Source organism: Sardina pilchardus, chromosome 18, assembly GCF_963854185.1.
Source record: "Sardina pilchardus chromosome 18, fSarPil1.1, whole genome shotgun sequence".
Classification (NCBI taxonomy): Eukaryota; Metazoa; Chordata; class Actinopteri; order Clupeiformes; family Clupeidae; genus Sardina; species Sardina pilchardus.
In genome coordinates, this window is record NC_085011.1 from 32,687,863 (window position 1) to 32,714,100 (window position 26,238).

The following is a 26,238-nucleotide window of genomic DNA, read 5'->3' on the forward strand; positions in this document are numbered from 1 at the left end:
GGTTCCATAACTAAAACCTGTAAAATATTTTTGTTCAATTCTGCTGTTTACACAAGCTTTTTGCCCTTCGTTTTTTACATTGTCTGAAAGGTCTTATCTTGGAGGCCATGTTTGGACATTCATATCTTAAAAAGTATTATACCTAGCCTGACCAAACTTTTCAGAAAGGAAGACAAGCATGTTCTCAGTAACATTCAATGATTAAAAGTTTGTATCACAGTCTAATTGATTGTATAGAAGTCCATAGTTTCTGAAAAAACATGCAAAGAAAAGTGATATTGAGGGTCTCAAAACCTTTTTTTTATTGGGACACACCTGCCATCAATGAGTCTTTTCTATAGAAATATAATCCTTTGTTAATGTTGTCCCAAAATGTGAAGTCTCCGAAACAAATTAATTTGACAATAATAAGGATAAAACAAGGCATGTTTGTATTTTTGTGTCATTTTCATGCAGCTGAAAAGCTTTGTGGGGTAGGTAGTAGGATCATGAAAATCTATGTGGAAATAGAAAAGTATATGGACATGTAGTGTGTAAAGTTCTAATATTGTACCAAGCCCCGTTCACAGAATAAATGCATGTAGTTACAGGTGTTTTGGTAACACCAGAATAAACATTTACAATAAAAACAAAGTGAAGTTTGGCACCCCCCTCTGGCGAAACAGTAGCATTTTGCTACTTTTACTATTAGGAATGTACAATAAGCTGTTAACAAAGGTTTTTGGATTTGTGAATGATACTGAAAACTTTAAATGATTGCCTGGCTGGCAGTAGCCTAACTAGCTAAAACGAGTGCTAGCTTGCTAACAAACAACCGTGAAAATGATAGCAATGCAGTTTGTACTAGAAACGACTGTGAATAGAAGGCTAACCTAAATGGTGCAACAACTAGTAGGCTAGGCCTATGTCTTTCAGGTTGGACTTCACTTTAAACGCTGGGTGAATATTGTGAGACTGAGATACCTCTCCTTCTTTTTATGTATTTATTATTGTATTTATGTTTTCGGTAACACTTTACTTGACGGGTTCGTTCATAACACATTCATAACAGCAGTCATGAACTGCACATGAAGCATTCATGACTGTTTCATGAAACATGACTCAACATTCATACCAACCCTTTCATGAATGTGGAAGACAAAGTGTCAAAAACTTGTCAAAATAAAAGTCCAACAATCGCAAAGCAGCATTGCTGTCTTTTTTGTTTTAGCCAACCTGATCATGTCACATCTTAGTCAACGGGGAAGTCCAGTGTCCAGGAGAATTTAGTTTTTTGTTTGTCTGTTTGTTTATTTTATGATAGTAACCTCTGAAGAATGCATAATTGTCTACACCAATGACTGTATAGATATATAAAACAGGAATGTCCAACCATTCAGAGGTCCACAGATGGTCTGTAGTTCACTTCCCAGTATGATGAATACTTCATAACTCTTATAGTAAAGTGACATTTTAAGTAGACTTCATAAAATATTCATGAGATGTTTACAAACGCTGGAGAGGATTCATAGTACCCTGTATATGGATTACTAGATTATTTTTATTTTGACAAGTTTTCTTTGTTTTGTTTTCCACACTCATGAAAGTGTTGGTATGAATGTTGAGTCATGTTTCATGAATCAGTCACAGATACGGTTCTAGACTGAATTACTCCCCGGGCAAGATCCCCCCGAGCGGATTTCTATTGCACTGTCTATATAGCACACTAAGTCCATTTCTAATCAGCACTCCTTCATAAACAGTCTACCTTATTAACACCGTCTGCCATAGCTTGCAGCGTGAGCTCCCGTGGGCCATCTACCGTCTTGCCATCATCAGTGGGTCCCCAGCTGGCACTGTAGATGTCAATAACCTGAGGCATGTGACTTATGGAGGACGCCTCAATGATATCTGTCATGAAGGGTTGGTCCAACATTCGAATACCTGTGTGAAATAATTCATGAAGATATCATTTCTTTGCATTCTACGGTCATAACATTTATGGATTTTAAATTACTACAATGGCACAATGAGGGATTAAGTATGAACATATAAAATATCAACTGCTGTATTGTGTAAATAAACCATTTTGATGTTTCATTCAAAGAAATATACAGTAACTGAAACTGCAAAACTCAAATGGCTTGTGTAACATGAGATGATTCTGTCACATCAGTAAAAACATACCAGCCACTTTGGAGTTGTAAGCAACACCCACTCCACAGATGTTGTTGTTGGCTACTGCAGATACCTCACCTGCACATCTGGTGCCATGACTGCATGACACAAATATATGGAACAGGGAAAGAGGAGAGAGGAGAAATATGAGGATAAGACTGAGATGGATGTGCACTGATTTTAGAAATGATGATAATAATAATAATAATAATAATAATAATAGTAGTAATAATAATAATTAGGGCTGTAAAGTGATATAAAGTGAAGCAAATAATCTAATTATGGGGAAATAAATTAAGGACATTTCCTTTTATGCACCTGTAAGGGAGGGATGCTACATTTCTGTTAAGAGCAGTGGAATTAAGTTTTGAACAGTATTTTAACTATGGGTAGACAGCGTTCAAAGTCAGAGGTTTGTAAAGGCACAGGAAAGGTCATGTCTTTGACCACAGAGGCTTGAAACATGAGGGCCGCCAATCTGTTCTCTCACACGTTCCTGCATGTTCTGGCAGCATCTGACATTACACAAGAAATCCTCTCCAACAAGGACAGGCCCAAGACATAGCACAGTCAACCACTAAGGGAGCACATGTATTTGAGAGCCTAGCAGCAAAGCTGAGAAGGCACCCTAAATATTTCCTTTCCTTAAATATTACCTTTTTTTCTTCTGCTTCTTCTTTCTTCTGCCATAGTAGTCTTTGACAGCCCATAACCGTCTAGTAAAAAGTTGTGACATTTTGGCACACTGATTTGGAACAGGTCTTCTTTTCACCAAGTCTCATGTCTGCACCTCAAGCGCTCAATTTGGAGTTGCATCTGTAACGAATGCCAACTGTCTTAGCTGTGTGTGTAGAACATTGGTAAATCTCTCTCCTCGACGCTTCAAGAGTGCTGCTGGCACGAAAGCTATTAGCCTGGGTTTTTAGCTAGATTGTCAGCATGCTCGACTCCCAATCCAAGGTGCTGCAGTTTCGCGGGTTTGAGTCCGGGCGTGTGCAGGCTGAACCATGCTGATTCAACACAACCCAGCTTACACATACAAGCATGCAACTTTTGACATGCATGCTCGATTTTTGGATGAGTTGAAATGAGGTAGCCTATGTCACAAATTATGCCTATTCACAAAATTTGGCACAGGTAAGACCAAGCCTCACAAGTTACCTATTGTTATTTTGTCAGGTGAAGCCGCCAAATAGGAAGTGGGGTCATATCCCAGCTAATCTTTGGTTGATTGCCATGATTCTTGCCCTTAGAGCTTGCCACCTTGTTGACATAAAAACATTTTCGATGATATTTTTCCATTTTCCATGAAACAATGTTTAGCTAAGCTGCTGGGTCCCAACATTACTGCTTGCAGATGGTATATTTCCTTAAAAAGCAGAAAATGTTTTCTGACTAAGAGTCTCCTCAACACAGAAAGAGAGAGAGATAGAGAGAGTCATTTTCATCTGAAAAATAAACCATAGTTATTAATAAACTAAATCTCTCTAGATGCCATGGGCGGAAACATAGTTTTGCGTACCCTCTGTTAAAAAATATGTTTCCCACTGGCTACAGGTGTGCCGTAGTCTGGCTATCACCGTACTAAGCTCAATCTTTTAAGATTGAACATTAGTCTAGGGAGTCTGCGCTTTATTTCTACTGCACAAGAGGCGATCAATGGGCATACCGTAGTTCAAATGACTGTGCGCTTTTGGATAGTCTTTCAACCAATCAGACCAACGATCAAGGTGCGCCTTTTGGATAAGGTAGTTTGTGATTAGACCCAGAAGATGTGGACAGGAAGCAGGAGAGATAGGTGTGCAGGTTTCCAGCCTGAGCTGCAGGGCGAATCCAAATCGCCGGCATATCAGGCAGGGTTTATCCAACCTAGGTGTGCCTGACAAAGTGGGGAGAAACTAGTGGGTCAAATCCCCTGTCTCAATGTGTAGCCATTACCTGTTGAACCAGTCATCCGTGTAGCGGGGGTATGGGTATGGGTCATTACTACTGAAGTCATAGCTGGCCTCAGCATTCTGAAAGAAAAAACAAAAGTTTGGATAAATTTCTATATATACAGAGAGAGGCTAGAATAACCAAGAGAGCATTTTCAAAGCATTCAGAAATAATACACATATATCTTAAGGTGCTTGCATACCTATTTTGTTTTGGATCACAGGCTCTAGGTGGTCTTGAGACGGCAGTCTCAGCTCATTCGTTTTGTTCCAAAACACAGTGTGATTGCTGTGTTTATACTAAACAATTTGATTTTTCACACTTCTGCTCTGATTCTGCTCCAAACGAGCCAGGTGTGAAAGCACCCTTAGAATACATAGTATGAGAAAAAATATTCCACATTCTATTATTGGGCTTTATTTATTTTATGAGTTCAAATTCGACTTTCCTGGCTAAATAATAAATGAATAAATAATCATTCTTATTATTATCTTATTAGAAGAATAATGAAATGTGCTGTGAGGTGTGCAACTGAATAGCAGTCAGTTGCATTGTAAGGCTCAAGTTTACATTCCTACCATTACTTATATTATATCTCTTGCAGTGGCAGTCCATTCTCACAGCTAAAAGGCATACATCTTATTTCTCCCGTTAATTTGTTTCATTCAAATGAGCAAAGGAGTAGGAGGAATCTGATGTGTATATTAATAATAATAAATACCCATGAACTTGAACTAGCATAGCATATATGGAAAGAATCTGAGCCAGCAAACCCCATCTAAGATCAAGGTTTCCTCTGTCAAGTGAATCTCAAGAGGTTCCTGATGTGGTGATTACTGATTTTCTTTCTATTTAATGCTTTGCTTTATTCCCTCATGACTAATTTGCACATTAGCATCCATAGCAAATAAAACATGAAAATACTGGAGGTTAATCATACTTGCCCTACACTGATGGGGAAGATAGAGTTTGGCATAAACAGACATTGATGAGTTGTCCTTTTTAAATAATTAACACCATGGGTGAATTTATTTGGAAGGGTAGAAACTAAACCATGTCATGACATATCAGAGACATGGCATCATTCTGTCATTTCAACAAATCGCAATGACATTGATCAATTAAATGAGAAAAATAAAATCCAGGGCCTCTGTTCAGCACAGTTCTGTGCATTTTAGTGCATTTTCATCTAAATTAATTAACAAGCTACAATCATAATAGAAGACATATATTATTACAAGATTACAATACCTGAGGTGGTTTAAAAAAGGTTCCATGCTGTGTAAGATAAGATAGGCTTCTGATTTTTTTAATGTTCTGTTATTCTGTAGTCAAACTAATACTAAACAAAGAGAGGGTATTATTTTGTCTGACTCCACAGTGAATGGGGCTTAGTATGAATACGAGGGGGTGAAGGGAGGTAGGGGTGTGAGTATTTATCACACTATATTTGCTAGAATAGAATAGAATAAGTCTTTAAATGTCCACCTGGGTGGAAAATTTTCTTTGGCTCCCCAAAACAAAGAATAAACAAACACATTTCTCAATAGACACATTAACTGGACATACATGTACAGGAACTGGACATACAGCAACATACAGCAAATGAACATACAGCAACTGGACATACAGCAACTGAACATACAGCAACATAAAGCAACATACAGCAACTGGACATACAGCAGAGCAAACATCAATGGTTATAAAATCAGTATAAAATGAAATAAATAAGAGCAGTTCTTGCTGTCAGGGGATTCACTTTGAGTTGATTATGTTAATGGAATTTGGGATAAAGGATTTTTTGAAAATGCCTTTAGCCAGTGGGACCCTGTAACCAGACTTTAGAAGTTCAAATTGGCTACAAAGGGGATGGGAGGCATCAGCTACTATTCTTCTGGCTTTCCTTTTCAACCTGTCAGTATAGAGGTAGGTTAGCTGTTTTTGGGGGTTTTCTCACTATTTTGCTTGCCATTGACACAACCCTGTTTAGTTTAGTCTTACACTTGCTGTTTAAGTGCCCAAACCAAACAGGGAGGTGGAAGGTTAGGATACTCTCAATATGTGTAGTATACACAAGTTCAAGAATCTGTGTACCGACACCAAAATAGCTTAGTCGTCTGAGAAGACTTAGTCGCTGTGAGCATTTGTTGAAAACATACTCTGTGTTATCAGAGGCCACCATGGGTACCAGTGATGCGCGGGCTGATCCAAATCGAGCGGGCGACCGTGGTCACCCGCGGTTATGGGTCAAGAATTTTCTTTTTAATGATATTCGGGTCATGTTTGGTCGGGTCGGTAAAAAAAAAATATGCCGTTAATTTTTTGTCATTTAAATCGTACATAATTGTCTTTTGAAGAGAAAGACATCATTTGCAGCATTCCCACTGAAACGTAAGTCTATCCCCCACATTTTGTCACGAACATGTAGAAATGCACTTGTTGTTTCTGCGTAGACAGACCCTCGGCTACACTTGACATGCAGTTGTGTTCTGTTCTCATAGCATATGCTTTCTCTGTCTATGATCTGCAGCTTTTTTCTCTAACTGCTGGCCTCCTCGACAGAAAATTCGGCTACTGAGCAGCGAAGTTGCCGATGCAATGCATGCTTCTCAAGTCTGATCATTTGCAGCAAGATCGAATGGTATTATGGAAAGAAAAATGCCTCCATTTAAATGCCTCCATTTCCTGCATTCTTTGTTCGTCCTAGCCTATAGTTGTAAACTAGCTGGATAGCTAAGTAGGAGCTCAAAACTTAGTGAGGCCAGTACAGGTACAGTATGATGATAATTAGCCAAGGCATTTCATGGGCTCTGTGAGAACAAGATAGTTGTCAATATATTGCTGGTGTATTTAACTAATAGATGAGGTTAAGGTTAAGCAAGGACTTTTGCCCAAAACGACTTACAGAAGAGGTCGGTGGGTCAGCTTCTTCAATATACCAAGGCAAGAACTAAAATGTCCTAAATTGTGAGGGTTAAACCCCCAATAGGGAGACCACTCATTTGGACAGTCTGGCTTTCAAGCCCTCAAGACATGGGCTGTGTGTCTACCTTTTTGACGTATGCCCTGCAACAGGGAACAATGTCCAAGACACAGTAATGAAAACAATACATTCTTCACATGGTTTCAGAGTGGCATATATACAGGCTACACGCAGTACCCAAGACAACCCCTCCCACCCCCCTTGACAGTGGAATTATTGGGATGTTCAGCTTTTATCCTGTCAAAGCAGGTGCCCCTGGTGGTCCCTCTGTCTGTCCCCCACCAAGGTCCAACTAATGTTATCCTCTTTTCAGTGTGCTATAGCCACACAAAGAGTCCTGGCATTTTTTAAATGGTGTAGAATTACTGCCTTGTATTATCTCTCTGTTTGATAACAATTACTATATCTATTTCCTGATCACTAACCGACATTCATGTCCCTCACTAATTCCATAATTCCATTCAATAGCTCTTCAATTCAATTGCAGGCACGGATTAATTCTTCCTTTCAATTGCATGCATTGATTATGTGATCAGCCTCAGGTTTAGAATATTCCATGGAAACTGAAAAAGCACAACGTTGGCCACTCTTTGCACTTCATTAATCAATACATCACTGCTGCTGCTAAAAGCGTGTGTGGGGCTGATGATAAACATAACAGCAATGAGGCTGTGGGAGGGAAGATTTTGTTTCTAGAGGAAGTGTGCGCAACGCAGCAAGACACAGCAGAGCAGTGAAGTGTGGCAGTAGGCTACTTCCACCATGCAGATGATGGGTGCTTCTTTTTTTCCTCTAAAGGCAGAACAAAATGATTTTCATACTACTGCACAGCTATTATTGCTGACTGTTTGGTTAGCTCTTTGATGGCTGTATGTTGTGCCGTGTTTATGTATCTCCTGACCTATAACGAAACAGAATTAAATGTTATCAAGCACATCCTACCCTGAGGTATCCAATCGTTTTGTTTAGATGCTTCTGACTCTATATGAATTATAATATCACAGTTGAATTACTGTAGGACACATTACTCCCAGTGGCACCAGTCCGGCAAAGATACTTGATTACTCTGCTTCAACTCTCTCTGAGTGTGCCTTTCAATTGTGTTTAGAGCTCAATATTGTGTGAACTGGAATGGATCAATCCCTGAGATATTCAATATCTATCTGAGAGGATGCGTGTTCGTGTTCACTGTTTAATGTCCTTCCTGTTATTCTAAATCTCAGTTAAGGCATCACACCCACAACTGTAAGGGGCAACCTACATCTGTTTTTCAACAACAGATCAGCATACATTTTAATAGCCAGTTAGAATACAATTGAATTAAATTCTACACTGTCTTTAATGAGACCACTAGATCACCTGGAAAGTTTTCCACATTTTGTTATGTTTCAGACTTTTCAGACTGATCCTAAATGAACTCAATTGTTTTCTTTTCTCATCAATCTACAGCACACACAAATGCTCCACAAAAAACAGGTGTTTGGAGTGGGTCTGAAAACATTCTTTGAACTATATATCCTTCACAGATATGGGAACAGCATAATATGAGTATATAGATACTGACCACAAATATCTTTCAGAGATTTACAATATATTGCTAAAGAAGGTTATTTATAAACAATATACAGGGCCAAGTAGCAGATACAAACCAAACAAAATGATAAAAATGATAACTTACATAATTTGCAGCAAGGTCTGGGTGTAGATAGTCAATCCCTAAAATAGGTGGATACATGTTCATGTAAGCATGTTAAGTATGTTTTGTATCACATTGCACTTGACATTTGATGCATGACAAACTGATGAACCAAATAAAAAGTACAGCACACATGAGCAATTGACAGGCCATAGGTTCTAGTGTTTTAGAAGAGTAGACAAGTAAAGGCCAGGTTCTAGTGATTTTAGAACAATAGACAAGTAAAGGCCAGGTTCTAGTGATTTTACAACAGCTAAGGGGGGATGTTAACACTAGCAGCGCCAAGCGCCGGTCATTTGACCACTGAGACGCATTACTTGAAGCGCCATGTTGGTTTGACCTAGATATACCTAGAAACCAGGTTGACCTAGTTGTCCTCAATGCCGCAGTGATGTCTGTAGCCTAAGTGAACTGGTTAGACGAGTGTATGGGGGAGGGGGAATGATCGCACAAGACAATGCTAATTGCTCTTCTATTAAATGCCTCCATGTGCGAAGGTTTCAAATAGGCTATGTTTGCAATGGATAGTGTGTTATGTATAGACCCCGAAACCATTTGAGAATAACGGCTGGCTGATGAAGGTATTGTACATCAAATCGTTTCTGAGATATGAGCTCACTTCCTGTATCACAACGCCCCCTACAGATGCCAAATGTTGCCAATTTCCTAGTGCGTCCTCTCAACCAGATACTATGGGTGGCTCTCAAACTTAAGTTTGGCCTTCGTACAACAAAACGTTACAGAGATACATTGTGCCTCCTCACAACCAGATACCATGTCCCTGTGGCAAGTTTGGCCGTCGTACATCAAAGTGTTGCTGACATATATGCTTCCTGTATCGCAGCCCGTCCTATGGATGCCAAATAATTCCAATTTCCTAGCACGTCCTCACAATCAGGTACCAAGTCCACATACCAAGTTTGAACTTCGTACATCAAAGCGTTGCTGAGATACGAGCTTTCTTCCTGTATCACAGCGCCCCCTTTAGAGTCCAAACTATGCCAATTTCCTAGTGCGTCATCACAATCAGTTTACGAGTCCCCTTATCAATGTTTGGACTTCATACATCAAAGCGTTGGTGAGATATATTCTTCATAGATACACTTCACGGATACACTTCCTGTTTGGTGGCTTCGCAGTCAATTTTGATTGGCTGTATTGAGTAAACTCTATCTAAACTCTTCAGCTTTGCTGTTAGACCCCCAAATATCAAACCATCTTACACTACATGGTCAGATAAACATTGCGAGCACCTCAGAAAAGCTGTTGTTTCAAGAGTGTATGTACACATATTTAATCAGATATTGCCTCATTTGCATATTTAAAAAAACAAATTAGACAAAGTGTAATACAAAAAGTATTTCTCTTAATATGAACATTAATCTGGTCGAAGTTTATGAGGATATCTATAAAGGGAAAAAAAGTCCCATTCACCTCTAATGTAATAATAGTGTGATCTATAGTGTCACCTATTGTGGTCATTTTCAGGACTTTCGTCCCGGATAGAGATTTTGGCATACATCCCACGTTGTTCAATGCGGTCATATTAGTTAAGATATTCTCCGCTAAATGAAGCGCATACAAATCTTATACAGAACCTCTACTTTTTAGAAAGTAGCCGCGGTAAAATCTTGGCTACTATAATTGAAACCAGACTAGGTAAGGCTTTGTCTTTGTTCCATGTCCGATCATTTTCGGCTGCGCGAACATAGGCTACCTATTAAATGAATAGAAGTGAATTTGGGGAGTGAATTAGAACTAGCCACCCATTAATTTTAGATCTTAGATTATATGCCCAAACCCGAACTGCGGGCCGGTGTTACAGATCTCGAGATCCAACAACACCGGTGTTGGGTCGAAATTGTTCATCCTTCCCCTCAGTTCCGTCGAGTCAGGCTCCTAATCACAGAATGCATGCCTCCGTTTTAAAATAGCCTATAAATAACATTTATAAGTAGCATACAAAATGTAAAAACGAAATATAAAAAATTAAATACTATGAAAAAGTTGAAAGTCAAGTTTGCTTAAGGTTTGTTCAAGAACTCTTCCAGAGTAGGCCCCGGCAGTGGCGCAACTGGCTGGGGCACCTGCACCGTACGCCGGCGACCCGGGTTCGATTCCCGCCCCGTGGTCCTTTCCAGATCCCACCCCGACTCTCTCTCCCACTCACTTCCTGTCATTCTCTCTACTGTCCTGTCCATTAAAGGCATAAAAAGCCCAAAAAATAATCTAAAAAAAAAAAAAGAACTCTTCCAGAGTTTTTACCTCAAACAACACAAATCGATGAACAGATAACTCAAACGTGCTGTACAGATGGTACGGGTTGAGAATGCTCCTTTCTTTACCGCACATCAGGAATCCCGAAGGTTCGGGACTTTGTAATTAAAACTGCAACCGCAGGGGGGCAACATAAGACCGCCCTAATAACATGCAGGTTCGTCTCATGCCGGAAAAACACTGGTCAATGGAGAGGGAGAGAAATGCTTATTAGGCCTACCTTCTTTCAATGAAACAGCAGTGTCTGCTGAACTTATCACGGATAGCCTATGCTTCATAGGTTAAGTAACAAAAACGAACGCAATGTTTAGGACAATTAGCTAAACGGGGATGCCTTTGCTAGCCAAAAAGTAGGCTAGTTATTTTGTACATTTCCATTACGTCAACTTTCTAAAGCATGCAGTTTAAGAAGGCTTGTGCGTGTTACATCTAGCATACAGAAAACAGTGCATGTTACATTTAACCCCGCGCTCAGCTGCGCTGTGAAATCGGCTACAGCATTGCCGGGACATTCTAAAACTCTTAACATGAAAAGCTAAACGTGAAAATTAAGATAACGTCCATAATGATTGGAATTTAGATTCGATAATTTGAGAGTTGTGCTTATGAGAAGTAATATAAGAGAGAAATGTGGTGATCATTGGTCGTTGTTTTCCAAACTTATTCCACGTTAAGCCTTTTTGTATGAAAAGAAGAGGAATGCCGGTGCAACGCAGAGGTCTTCTTTTGTAGGTATTTAAAAGGTGCAAAACATTGACTAACGTTTCGACATTACAAACGTCAGAGTAGTAGCCTATACATAAGTTGTTCATCATAGTTGTATACTTCTGTCCTGGCCTGGTTGCACCAGATTGTTGCAGAACAGAAGCGCGGAGAACTTTCCTTAGTAGGCCTATGCTTATGTCAGATAACGTCCATGGAGTTTGGGTCCGAGTTTTTGATAGTTTGATGTGCTTATCAGACGTAGGGCCTAATATGAGAGAGAAATTTGGTGATCAATGATCGTTGTTTAGTTGCATTAAACTACGTTAAGCTTTTTCCTTTCAATGGGGCAGAAACGCTTCATGACATAGCCTATAACGTCCATAATAATTTGAGTTTGGGTTCGATATATTTAGCCTATAGTTTAAAGTGATTATGATGAGCAATATGAGAGAGAATTTGGTTGACATCGTTGTTTAGATTCATTAAACCAAAGCCTTTTTCTCGCCATAGGCGCCAATGAAGAAGACAACGTAAATGTGAGATATCTTCTATAGTCTAATCGTTGGATTACGGTTTAGTTTTTTTGACAGGTTTACGTGTCCATGACAATATATGGTCATGAGAAATTTGGTGATGATTGACCGTTGTTTTCCGCCCTTAAGCCATAAGCGTTTTAGAATGTCCCGCATAGGCATGACTTGACGTTTCAGCTCAATCTAGCTCACGTTCAGAATGATAAATTCGAAATGTTGCGTGGGAATGAGCATATGCTGTTGTGTGGTCGTGTCTTAAACGAGGGCCTTTTTACCCGTGTTGCCTTTTTAGCGTGGCTTAAATGAAGATGTTGAAGTTGGTGCGTTATAATAAAAAGTTTGGGAATCGCCTTAGGCTTTCACTATATCCTTTCACCCTGAGCAGTGGCATAGACTTTGTGTTGAAACATTTACTTTTGTACCACTTCATCCCAGTTATTTTTGTACCAACTTTCAGTCTCCATTGGATTCGGACAAAGACGCTTAAAGACGGTATAGGCCTATACACAGCCGATGTCGGCGCAGCACTTTAGGCCTACAGTAGCCTACATAACACTATCCATTGTAACAGCTTCATGAAGAGCAATTGTCTTATGCGATCATTCCCATTCCCCCACACTCGTCTAACCAGTTCTTCACTTATGCGCATTGAGGACAGCCTCCGTGTCACTGAGCCTGACACTAATTATGTAAATGTGAAAACGTGTGTGAATGCTGATGTGTGTGAATGCTGAAAAATATAAGCTAGCTCTTTTCAGCAGATATCACAAACATAAAAAAGATTCGCAAAACTAAAACATTTTTTTAATATATATATATTTTAAGAGCAAAATTGTCCTCCCGCTGGTAGGTTGTAATCCTCATGAAAATGCCTACTTTCGCGGGGGGCAGAGACATTTTTCAAAGTTAATACCAAGGCCCTCTACGAAATAGTAGCCTACAAAGCTTAAATCTTTTAATCTCCGTGGCTATTCGAAATTGCGCTGTGAGCAGCGGAGGACAGTGAAACTAAATACGTTTATCTGGTTTATCCTTACCAGTGCATGGCTTTGAATATGCCTATATTACAGTAACAGTTGCCAACAAATATAAGGGATTCAGCCAGTCGAGTTTATTTGATATTCGCGGCATGCACTTGGCTATGGCTATGGCTATGGCTATGGCTATGGCTATGGCTATGGCTATGGTTATTTAGCAGACGCCTTTGTCCAAAGCGACATACAAATAAATAACAATACAAATTAAATTAACAGTGAACAATTACAAACTAGGGAGAATAGTAATATTATCAGTAAAACAATAATTTTAAGCACTAACCTAATGAGAAATAAAACAGTGAAATGAGAATAGCAATCAAATAAGTCACTCAGTTAATTATATATAATAATAATAACTAAAGCATGGTATGGCTAAATTTAAGGACAATAGCAAAATAAATTTCAAATTCTATCAATAGACAAATTATAACAAAACAATACTATTATACAAACCATAACACATCACAAACTCAAAGGACTAAGTGCATATTAAATAAATATGCCTTAAAGGGATAATCCGGAGTGAAATGCACTCCAGATCAACCCCTCGGACCACTGGGAGCACACACGCCGAGTCGACACCAAAATCATGCCACTCGGATGCATTCCGAGAAAGCTCGCGCCCACCGCCCCCAGCCAAAACTCGCTAGCCTGGAAGCGACCGGGGCGTGTCCCTTCGCCGCTACAAAACGCCACCTCCACACCTCTTCCACTTGAAACGCCGATCAAAAGTTCTGACATGTTCAATTCACCACATCAAATGCTGTCGTATAGTTTGACGCACAGTAGCCTACGGTAGTCTATGCCTATCTACAACATGAACATGCATACCGAAATCTATAGCCTATACATTGCTAGACATTTATTTTGCGGAGCTAGGCCTAGGCTACTAGTCGATGGTTAGGCTACAATGAATCACCCTCACGGCCCTATCGTATATCTGACCATCCATTGTTACAATGTTACAAAATGCGCAATGTTCTCCGTGCATGTAGCCTACGGTTAAGTAAAGTGACAAGTGTAGGCATGTATTAAAGAGATTTCTGTTCAATACATTTTATTTCCAGTTGTCAAAAGTGGTGGGGACAAAATCTGTGATAAAAGTGCTGGGTACATGTACCCAGCGTCGCTGGTTAAAATGAACGCATGCCTGCATTTTAAAATAGCCTATAAACATTATTAAGTATTCCTGGCATATAAATGTAGCCTAAAGTCCATCTTGGCCATCTCTTTCGTCTTCGCCTTGACAACAATAGCCTATTCACGGAAATGCGGTCTTGTAACCGTAATGAATTAATGAATTAATCTAAGGTTGCCTATCGAGTCTTTCAGGTTGAATTGAAGGCTATTTCCTTCTGATAGGCCTATAGGCGATTTTCTTAAACCATTTTCAATCATTTCAACAATGGTTAATTGAAACTTCGTTTGATTAATTTCGCCAGTCATCACCTTCATTTTAATGATTAAATGAGACGGATATGCGGTATTCGTCATTAAATTCAGTTGAAATGCGGGTTGAAACTTTCTGCCACCTAGTGGTTGTTTGGGTACACGTCTCGACAGCCTACGGGATCTCTTCGGGAGTCCCGCGGGAAAAGGTGCATTCTCAACCCGTACCCACTGTATGTCATAATGAAACAACCACAGACTATCAACACGGTCTGACAGGAATGACACATGGCTTAGTGCAAACTGAATTTATGACCAAACGATTTGATTCGTGCACGAAGCGCCATCTAGCTATCATTATGTGTAAGTAACAGCGTCCCAGTCTGAGGACTCAGTGGTCCTTTGACCGCCTCAGCCGCGCTTTAAGTAGTTCACACCAGCACGGCGCTTCAAGTAGGACGTCAAAGCGGTCAGATGACCGGGGGTCATAAGTGGGTCAGAACGGCACGGCGCTTCTAGTGTTAAGCATTCCACGAAATGTTTACTACCTGGCAAGATTTCATAAAATAAAAGAACAGCAACGAGAAATGTCATGGTTTATTCATATATAATCATTCTTCTGCCAAGAAATATATTTCTTCTGTCAGCATGGTTGGCAAGCAAAGGCAAGACACAGCAACTCTAACTTTTGTATCAACTTATGGTGGCACAGTAACTGGATCAGAGCTATCCATTTTAGAATTGTTAATCTTTCTAAGATATAATAAGCAAAAGATAATTACGACTCAAGTGAGTCATTCTATACATCATAAAGTACATACCATCATCCATAATGGCAATTGTCACCCCTTTCCCAGTGAATCCTAGCTCCCAGGCTTCAGCAACATTCAGATCGAGTCCAGGCGTGCCATCTGCCTGGCCTGTGTTTATCTGATCAGACAGAGTATCAAGCTTTTGACTTTCAAGGAAATCAGCCAGAGAAATTACAAAATGTGCAGGAGACTTCTTACGGTTTAATTAATTTTGTATCAAAATAGGCATGCAAATGGGATGACAGATTTTTGAAACTTAAAGGGTTTTTTTTATGTCAGGAAACATGACTTTCCAACACTGTATAGCCAGACATGGATTCTGCAAGTCTCATGATGGCTTCTCTTTAAAGCTATTAGATACATGTAGAATGTCATACTAGATACATTCGTAATATGTTACACTGTATTTCAAACAGAACTGTACAACTACAACAAGGTGACAATTCATTCGAATCTGTGGTTCTCAAAAGTGTGGGGCGGGCCCCACAAGTGGAGAATAGAGACATGGCAGGTGGGGCACGAGGAACAGGAGGAAATAGTAATAAAATAAATTGTACCTATCATTAATTCAAAACAAAACAGCCACACACAAACATAAGGGTCATAATCAGAACAACATACAGTATGAATTAAAATAACAGACCGAAGACCGAGACGGGAAATGGCTTAAAAATAGGCTTACAAATTTCCCACCTCCAAAGTGGAGAATGACAGAGAGAACCACTGCATTGGATTAAGATGAACTATGTATTGGCAAAAAAGCGATGTCATCTCAAATGTAGCATAAAGTAATTCAGGATCCTTAGACAAGCTTACATAGAATGATGTGATTACTTACAAGATACCACTGCTTTGTGAAAAGAGGGTCACTCATGTTGATGTCAACATAGTTAAGGTCCCTGTACCCTCGCTTCTGACGACCAAATCCCATCTGTTGAAGCACATTTTTCACCTGATGGTACACACAAGATGACAATTGTCGGAAATTACATATCCACATAAACCATAAATTACTGTAAATGTCTTTCTCAAGGGCTGTTCACACAAGCTCTCAAATGTTCTTACATATGGATTAACTGATGCATTTATCATTATTCTGGAAAAATGTATTTGGATGTGCAATACCAGATGATAAAATTACTACAAAAAAAAACTAATTCCAAGAGGTTGTAGGCAAAGTCCTTTTACGAACGTCCTTTCACATTGCAACACATTTTGGGCACTTATCGGGGCTATCTATTTTGTGCAGAACTGCACGTGTGCAAGGCTTCACGAAACCTCACTCCAATTGTTAAATCACAATACATGATTGGCACTACAGTATGTATTCACAACATACCAATTGAACAGCTAGTGTGCATTGTTAGGCATAATAATACATTTAAATATATCCACAAGCGGCAATCATTGGGTCCAAGCAGTCAAGGCCGTAACCAGGATTTTTAAAATACCGAGGTCCGGGCCATCTCTAGAAATTTTGGGCACCCCGAAATGCTAGGGGGGTTCTTCCGAGCCCTCTGATCATTTTGCCAACAACATAGAACTATAGATTTGTTCATTGTATAACATTTGTTCATAACTTGAACCAGCACACTTTTCCACTATATTCTTTTTGTAGAGTCTCAAGAGCCTTTTCCCAAACTGACTTTGGTTATTTAAACTGGACCATACTCCATCTGTGATTAACAATGCTCTGCATCTCCTCATCAGTGTAGGGAATGCTGCATATAAACTGCAGGGTCATAGCTAGGGTTGCCAACTATGAGAAAATAACATAAGGAACATTCAATGTGAAATGGAGCGCGGGGCGGGGAGCTTAACTTCTTTAAGTTGAGGCCTGATTATGGCAGACTTTGGGGTCATAGGGCCCACGTACACGTACCTACACCCCACCCCCCATCAAATCATCATTATGATGATCATTATCACAATTATTATTATGCTATATTTTTAGACATGCACTTTCACTTCAAAGCAGTCAATGTTTGAAGTGCCAAAATTGTTCACAAAAAGTTTGTGAAAACTATGCACATGCACATGTTAACATGTCATATGCACACCAGAGGCCTGCTTTACTAATGTAAGATATAAGTACAATAGTGCACTGCTTTTGCATGGTTGCATGGGAGATACTTCTGAAAACAACAGCAATTATATGGGTGCTATTGTTTTGGGATGTTTCCCTCATACAAGCATACTCTGGTAGGTGAATGGAGAAAAAAGTTATGTGGTTTATAATGAAATTACATTTGAATGCCTGAATGTAAGGATTCAGGAAACACAATACCAACTTTTGTCTATGGTAAACGGCCGTGATTAGGTGGAAATAGGTGAAATCTGGAGATCTTTAAAGGTCCCAGAGAATGGATGAATTGAGTATTGCACTGTGTTCTCTGATGTTAAAATAGTATATATTCAACTTTGATTTAAAAAAAATAAACTCAATTGCAATTTTACAAGACTAATTAAAACCATATATTTAGGCTGGGTATTGAAATGGTCTGTTTGACTAAATGGCGCCCTCTTTGGCAACCCCAATTGAACTTCAATGGCTTTGCGAGGTCTGACATCACAAGCAAGCAGTTTTGCTGAATCGCCCGTTTTTTAGTGTCTATTTCTAAGTTCAAGATTTCCATATGAAGGAGGGCACAACCATGCCTCATGTTCATGATAGCTCTTTGTTTATGCACAACCTCTCATAATTCATGAAAACCAAGAAAAAAATTATTTCCATTCTCTGGGACCTTTAAATGAAAGACTAAATCTTCTGACCATGTTCAAATTTGACTAAACAATACTCAATCCTTGAATTTCCCCTTGGGGATCAATAAAGTATCTACTGTATCTATCTATGCTAAACAATGTATTGTACCGTCTCTGCTCTGTCTTTATGGGAGTTGCGAGAATCCACGTTGATCTATTAAATGTCGTTAAATAATTATAGCCTTCCAACAAGTTGACGCGGAGCTTTGCCACCAATGTTATTGTGTAGTTTCAGTTCCTGTCACGCAAAAGCGTACACGCATGCATTCAATGAACGTTCATGCCACCACTACTTAATTGTATGGCTCTACGTTTAATCACATCAAATTAGCTAGCATTTCCTCCTGATTGCAGCAACGTTTGCTTTCTTTTTCTTTCTGTCGGTCTGCGGTTGCTTGCGCAGCAAATTATCTGGTGGAACACCGGACCTAATTTCACTCTATGCCTCGCTGACCAGCAGTCTCCACGTTGCGCGGCCCATAGTTTGAGAAACGCTGCACAATTGTCATTAGGGTGTATATGTCAAGAGTTGTTTTTGTGTGTTTTTCATTGTAGCGTGTGTGCATTGAGCAGTTTCTTAAAATACAGAAAAAAGAGCAGTGTTTCCCATACATTGACTTATTTGTGGCGGCCCACCACAATATCATCACTGACCACCACACAATGATTTTATGTTGTACTACTTAAACTAGATGAACTCCTTTCATTGTAGAGCTATGCACACCTTTGTGCAGCCTCTCTGTCCCTCAACAAACATGCATGCATGTTTAAAGAATACAGGTACGTGAAAAAAAAATCCAGCAAGGACTGTTGTTGTTGACGACAATTAAATCCAGTTAGCATCATAAGTATCACAAACACACTAACACCACAACTAGAATTAAATTCTGTGGGAAACACTGAAGAGCGTTCCGTATCAGTTCAATACGGAAGAAGACTTTAAGGTATAAAACGTATAAAACGAAACTTGAAGAAAAAATACAGAGGACATGACCTCGGTGTCCTCAATGGTAGTTACTGCCATGCAAGCAGTTTAGGTAGATACAGTGCCCACATGCTTAATAAAAAATCATCTTTTGGAAATTGATCTTAAAGGAATATTTTAGGTATTTTACACTTTAAGCCCGTTTTCTGTATTGCCTAGCATGAAAACGAGTGTTTGACACCGAAATCTCGACGATTGAGCCTGTTTGTGGAATTTGGCAGCTTTAGAATGGAGCTCTGTATGGCTTTAACATTGCTGGCTTTGTGCATGGACTATTCTGTCCTTAAAGGGATTATCCGGAGTAAAATGCACTTTAGATCAATTTACGGATGATTGGGAGTACATACGTTGAGTTGACATCAAATCAAGTCATTCGGATGTGTTTTGAGAGAGTTCGATTTTACCATTTTTAGCCAAAACTCGTTAGCCTGGAAGTGATCCGGGCATGTCCTTTCGCTGCTACAAAACGCTATTTTTATACCTCTTCTACTGTTCCAAACAACATTATACTTACGTGGTAGTGAGTAGAGGGTCCCTAAAGCCAAACCGAAGTATCTCAAGGTCTTTATGTGGTCGGATAGAGAGTCCAGAATGAATTTAATCAAGCCAGTACCTTTCCGGAAATGTCGCTGCTGCAGCTGGGAAACATTTTAGCAACACTTCAGCAACATTTCCGGAAAGGTACTGGCTCGATAAAATTCATTGTGGATTGTGAGGTATCTGAAAAAGTACTTCCGGGATTTCGAAAATTCCTGATTAAAGATGACAGAAGCTGTATTTCGCTGCTAGACTTGCTATAGAAGATCGTTGAAGACCAGTAACCACTCGGTGAGCTGCACATTTTCAAAAACAAACGTTTAGGTGTGTTTTAAGGACAGAATAGTTCATGCACAAAGCGAGCAATGTTATTTCAAATATGGATTTCCAAACAGAACAGCATTTTGTAGATTAACGTGCCATGCAATAAAAAATAATGTTTATGATTGAACTGGGGACTGACAATGCAGACCCAATTCTCATCCTCAAAAAACATTTTAGTCTTACATTTCACATATTAAAGAGAAACTATGCAGGATTGGCGATTTCATCTCCAGTTTCGGTGTCGTTTTTTGTTTTCTCTCGTTTTATGCTTGCATATTTCTCTGCAGAGCTTCCCCGACAGCTTTAGCGTGTATATTTATACATAATAGGCTATATATAAATATATAAATTGCAAGCGTGGTTCTTCTTGTTCCTTACGCGACTCAGCCTTCCAGATGTAAACAAGGAGTGATCTCCTCCTGAACAAACTGCAAGGTTGCAATAGCGGATAGGGACACTGGGGGCGGGAGGAAATATTACTGTTTTCGATAAAAACTGGTCAGTCAAGCAAAACAACTATTTCTAAGCGATTTTATGACTATGAAAAAGTTGCTTGGGTCTCTTTAATATCCAAAATTCAGATACATGTGCAAGATTTACAATTTACCATATCAACACACAGGTTTGTCAAAAATGGATTACCAATCAGAACTGCATTTCGTATTCACAATCAGATTCATCAGATTAGTCAGATTAGGTGTGTATGACATCTAAACATAATATGCCTGTCTGGCATAGCATCACCAGCTGGCCAAAGTCACAATAGCTTTTGGAATTTATTTACAAAATATTTGTTAAATAAGTCTGATGATATCCACATGCCCAAACTGCTAACCTGGTCTAGTGCCACCAGCTGACCAAATAGGAAATGTGACATTGACAACACCTTGGTTAATTGGTCTGAAACTTTCCTAAATATTAGAAACTATTATAAGGCTGATACTGACATGCCTAATTCACATAGCCCCCCATTCCCTTAGGCTGGAAGCAGATTTTTTGGATAACTCCTGCTGATATCTGCATTGCACTGCATATCACAAAATGTATGTCATAAACAAATAACTTGGAAGCATATCATTGTACCCTACATGTTTGTGGTATAATGTCACCTGGTGACTGCCATCAATGTTAAACATCACTGACAAAACGTGAGCAAGTGCTTCCAAAGTAGAAAACACGCAAAAACAAGTAGCACACACATAAGATATGTGAATTTGACAAACGCATGTGTTGCTTTGTTTCCGAAATGTCATGGGCCCCACACTGTAGCTGCTCGGGCCCACCATCACCGCTCGCGGCTATATTTTTTGTCATGCTTGATAAACAGTAACAAATAGATACTTATTCACACTGATACAGGGCAAATGGCAAAAGCTTTGAGTTCAACAGCTGCTGGTGAAATGTTGCTATACAACTAACATGGTCTAATTTCCACCATCGAAATGCAATCTCTGTGACCATGCTCTTAATAAATTGATAGGCACAGCAAAAATAAGAAAATGATTTCAATGTTAGTTGGATTGTTATCCGAGGAACATTTACAACCACATTACATGGGGATAAGTCAAACTCTTTAAATAGGCCCTGCTTTCGCCAGTGCACTTGCTATCTAAAATCATATGTACACAGGGTGCATCGAGGGACTAAAAGCCAACGAAAAGAGATACTAATGACTCAGTTGCTTTAAATAATATTTTCCAAGGTTACAATACAAAGTAGATATAGAACAAAATAACATAATGACCAGATACAAAGATGCTAGGCTATCACGCATCATGTTACATTTAAAAGCTTGACGGTGGGTGGGGGCCTGATAACGTTGTCTCCAGGCCCCAGCAAGACATACATCAAGCCTGCAAATAGCTTTGATTCTACTGGTGGAACCAAGCTTCGTATGTCATCAAATGTTTCTAGAATCAAAACCGTGCTTAACCACTGAGAATGATGTCTGGCTTACACAACTTAAGAGGCCCAAGGAGGGGAGCAGTATCAAGCTGGAGATAAGAGGAAATGGTTACCGCTTTCTACATTAAGCAAGCTGACAGTTTCAGCATGAAGAAGGAAAACAGGAGTCTAATCAATAAAGAATTGCAGCAGCCTTCAAATGTTGATTCAGAGGCTGCCAAGGCTAACCTGGCTACCTGTGTCTTTTCAAATTGATTTAAAGGGCTCACCATTGCAGCCAAAGAGATGTCTTTAACTCAACATTTTCTTTATCATTCAGGAAATGTGACCAATTGAAAGGAATAAATCCTAATTTAATTTGCTTCATGATTTAAACAAATGAGTTTTCTTGCACGTAAAAGTCCTTAATAATTGGTCAGTATGTTGTATGGTGGCCTATATCATGATAATGTTGTGAAAACTGCAGTTACCATTTATAGTGCTGGACATAGGAATACATGATTTCTCTCAATGTCCATGCTTTAAATTAATCATTGTTTTCCAGGAACTGGAATCAGGCTGGTTTCTATGGGAACCACACAATATGAATTTGTAGTCTTACCCTGTGATCCTTCTGGAGACTCTGACCATGCCAAGCATTGCGTTTCTTCCTTGTTGTAGGCATGTTCTGGGGATAAAAATGAAAAAGCCCCTCTCCAAAAGGAAGCTAATGTGAAAGATGGATAGATAAATGGATAGGAAGAGATAAAGGAAATTAAGACAATGGAAGTGAAAGTTAAAACCACTTTTTTAAAATTGTGCATCAAATTCAGTCACTACAATGACCACAGGATGGAAATAATCTAATGCACAATAACATGGATCATATATTCAAAAAGATTACGCTTCAGGGGGAAATCATTTAACTCTTTGCCTCTGGTTACAACTGGTAGTTTATGGTATTCTTGGTTCACTGCACTTAATGATATCTAATCTCTCTCATTTATGCAAATTACTTTTGAGATGCACTTTTTACGTCTACACATCAAACTATATTTCTACATTCTGAAGAAAGGAGGTAATGTAGGCTATAAGTAATACGTTTTATTTCCAAATTCAAACGGAACAAGATAAAGGGAAAACATGACCATCACAGTCTGATGCAGAAAGACAAACATAATTCTGGCAAAACCATTCATGAAAGTACTCTTTCAATATTTGAAGGAGCTCGGGACAAATACACAGAATTCTCCTATTTTACATGAAATGTGGACAAACAAAGAAATGTGAGTTTTTTTCAGAAACAGGGACAACAAAATGATGTGGCCATTGTTGGACAAAAGCACCAAATGACCCATATTCCAGACACTAGTGGGCAGTTGCTCCGTCGCATATTTTGATCTAGGCCTCATTTTCTCCATTTGACAAAGGAATATCTTTGTTGACATAAACGGAAGAGTGGGAAGAGTTTAGCATGCTGTCATTCACTTCAGAGCAATAGGGCCACGAAGTTATATATTTATTCTAAATCTCTGAGAAAAAAACTCTCTGTCTGAGAAAAAATTGAAATTTTCGAGAAATAATGTCAGAAATTTAGGCTACCAGGAAGTACCAGGTCATTCAGAGCTGGAGCTGACAGAGACTTCGTCTCCTGGCAAAGTGCTGCTGAAATGAACAACTTAATTAAATGTTATTTAGAGATTGGATTAACTAACAATGAGATCCTTGAAGAGAATCTTGGTATTGTGATTTCTATCTGGACCTTGAAGAGGCGGTGTCGTGAACTTGGACTGTGCAGGAGGCGAAATCAGTCGGACATAGACAATGTGATTGACTTTGTGCAGGAGGAACTGCATGGGAATGGACAGATGCAGGGGTATCGTTTATCGGCCCGCGGGAAGGTGAGGCTTGACATCAAGCCACATCAAGGACAAGTGCATTCTGGGATTGTGATCTGTTCTGCGCATGCGCGTAGCAGTAGCAGGAAGAGGGAAGATTTGCCTTCCCGATCGCGAGTTTGTGACTGTTGGACTGCTTATTTGTCTTTATTTCAAAATATTTGTTTATTCATCTGTTTATTTCAGATAGTTTGTTATTAAAAGCCATTAACGAAAAATAATGGTTCATCGTCGTTGAAAAACGGTCATTGAATTCAATTAATGTAGGCCTAAGCTACAAAACTTTGTTCGTAGTGGGGATTGAACCCGGGTCTATTAAGTGTCTATTGACGAGAGAGCTAGCGTTGCGCCACTCGATGCTGTATAACCATGAGAAATATATCCAAATCACAAACTTTATGGCCGCCTTCTGACTTTTTTCTCGAAAATTTCAACTTTTTTTCTCAAAACTTTTGACTTTACTGACTTTTGACTCGAAAATTTTGAAATTTTTCTCAGAGATTTAGAATAAATATATTACTTCGTGGCCCTATTGCTCTTCCGTACTTCACTCATGGTGTGACAAAAATGACAGTATTTTTGAACTGGTTTCAGGATTCTTATTCTGTTGATGGTGCATTTTCAGCACTCTTCCTCAAAGTTACATACACCACAGACAAATAAATGTTAAATTGTGTAGGGTTCTTTTCACAATATACCAACATATTCAACAATAATTTAAATGCTCTTAAAACTAAAAACATTAACTAGGCTACCTTGAAAAAAAATACCTGGCTCATGACAAACATTTCATGAATAATAAGGCAATTATCCTGTGAGGTACTGTGAGTCTACCATATACATGTGTCAATGTTTTAGGCTTCTGTAATTAGGCCAGCTTGAGGGTTTTATACTGAGGATGCAAGGTTATCGTATAAAACACTCTCTAGTGCATATTGAACTGTTTTACCATAGACATCTCTATGAATGTATAGGTGATGTGAAACCGGCAGCACCACTTATTCTGAAATAAGTATAGTGATGGGTTATGTAATTATTTCACAGTATCAAGGCCTTTCCCAAAACATGCGTTCTGATGACGTAAACACTTGTAAAGGTAGCCTAAGCTATGTAAACGATTAAATTCAGATAGCCTACCTAAAAGCCTACTCTTTTCAAAGAACAGCAATGATAAAATATAGGCTAATATATGAATACAGTATAGGCTACATTATATGATATTGGCCTACACCTCACATTTTCACTAAACCGTTTAACATTCTTAAAAACACATTTGAAATGATACCCTAACTATCATTTCACCATTGATTGTCATGTAGCCTAATACCTTACAAACGTTAATTAGGCTAATGCAGCCGCATCTGCCCTGCCAGAAGCCTAAAGGATAGGGAAAGGCAATATTCTCTGTTTTATTTTTGGAAACTGCACATCTTACCTTCCGGACACTCTCAAACCCGTGCTCCATCGCAACTTGAGGGGCTTCATCATATGAACCTTCATGCAACTGAACCAAAAGATGATTTGTTAAAATCCCATCCTCGGTGTCCCCTATCGCTAAAAGCAGTGCGTTGACCAGTAGTAAGACAACCATTGGCCCATGTCTTAAGAATCCAAACATTGTCGACACGGTCAGTCTAATCTTGGAGGAGAAATCTGCGAACGGGATGCTCCGAATGAGAGATGGCTTTTATCAAGGTTTTTTGGAATGCATCTCCTGAGTGGGGGATAAAGCTAACGTAAGTTTTGTCTGCGAGTCGGATAGGCGCAGTGAGCGGTCTGAGTTGAAGGCTTCTACTGTAGACCAAATCTGCATTTTCAGCTGCTCTTTCATCTATAATTCAGCGTTATCGTGTGGGTCTTCTCCATGTGACGTTCTGCGGAATAGTGCCCAATAGGCTCCCGAGGGCGTGGCCACTGCCTGTCCATCACCTCTTATTGCTGATGGAGCCTAATTCTGTGTCAGGCACGACATGCCTGTATGATCAATACGTTGTAGTCTATTTGTATAGCCTAATCTTGTAAATTAGAACCTGTTTTTCTAAATCGAGGCTTATGAATATGGAGAGGGACTTCTCAATTTACCCAATTTCTAAACATTTGCATTTACTGATTTAGTGGTTTTACATAATTGGGGTCAGAGTGCTGTCTATGTGGGTCATAAAATGATATTTGTCTGAGAATAAAGGTGTTCAAATTGGTGATGGTGGTGTGTGTGTGTGTGTGTGTGTGTGTGTGTGTGTGTGTGTGTGTGTGTGAGTGAGTGTGTGTCCCTCAGAAGAACATTTTCAACATTTAAATGCAGGAATCGGGTGCACTTTGAAAA

At 39.3% G+C, this 26,238-nt stretch overlaps 1 protein-coding gene across 1 annotated transcript in view; it reads right to left on the reverse strand.

Annotated features, from left to right (window-relative positions):
* The window catches only part of pcsk2 (proprotein convertase subtilisin/kexin type 2), a 37,444-nt gene extending 11,685 nt beyond the window's left edge, over nucleotides 1–25,759 (reverse strand). Inside the window, exons 1-8 of the mRNA XM_062520046.1 lie at nucleotides 25,351–25,759; nucleotides 22,640–22,744; nucleotides 16,363–16,476; nucleotides 15,534–15,642; nucleotides 8,754–8,791; nucleotides 4,096–4,172; nucleotides 2,167–2,255; nucleotides 1,748–1,923 (exon numbers count right to left, since the gene is read on the reverse strand). Of these exons, the coding sequence (XP_062376030.1) occupies nucleotides 1,748–1,923; nucleotides 2,167–2,255; nucleotides 4,096–4,172; nucleotides 8,754–8,791; nucleotides 15,534–15,642; nucleotides 16,363–16,476; nucleotides 22,640–22,744; nucleotides 25,351–25,533 (891 nt within the window). The 5' untranslated portion in view covers nucleotides 25,534–25,759. The remainder of the gene's footprint in view (nucleotides 1–1,747; nucleotides 1,924–2,166; nucleotides 2,256–4,095; nucleotides 4,173–8,753; nucleotides 8,792–15,533; nucleotides 15,643–16,362; nucleotides 16,477–22,639; nucleotides 22,745–25,350) is intronic.
* Nucleotides 25,760–26,238: the final 479 nt, after the last annotated feature.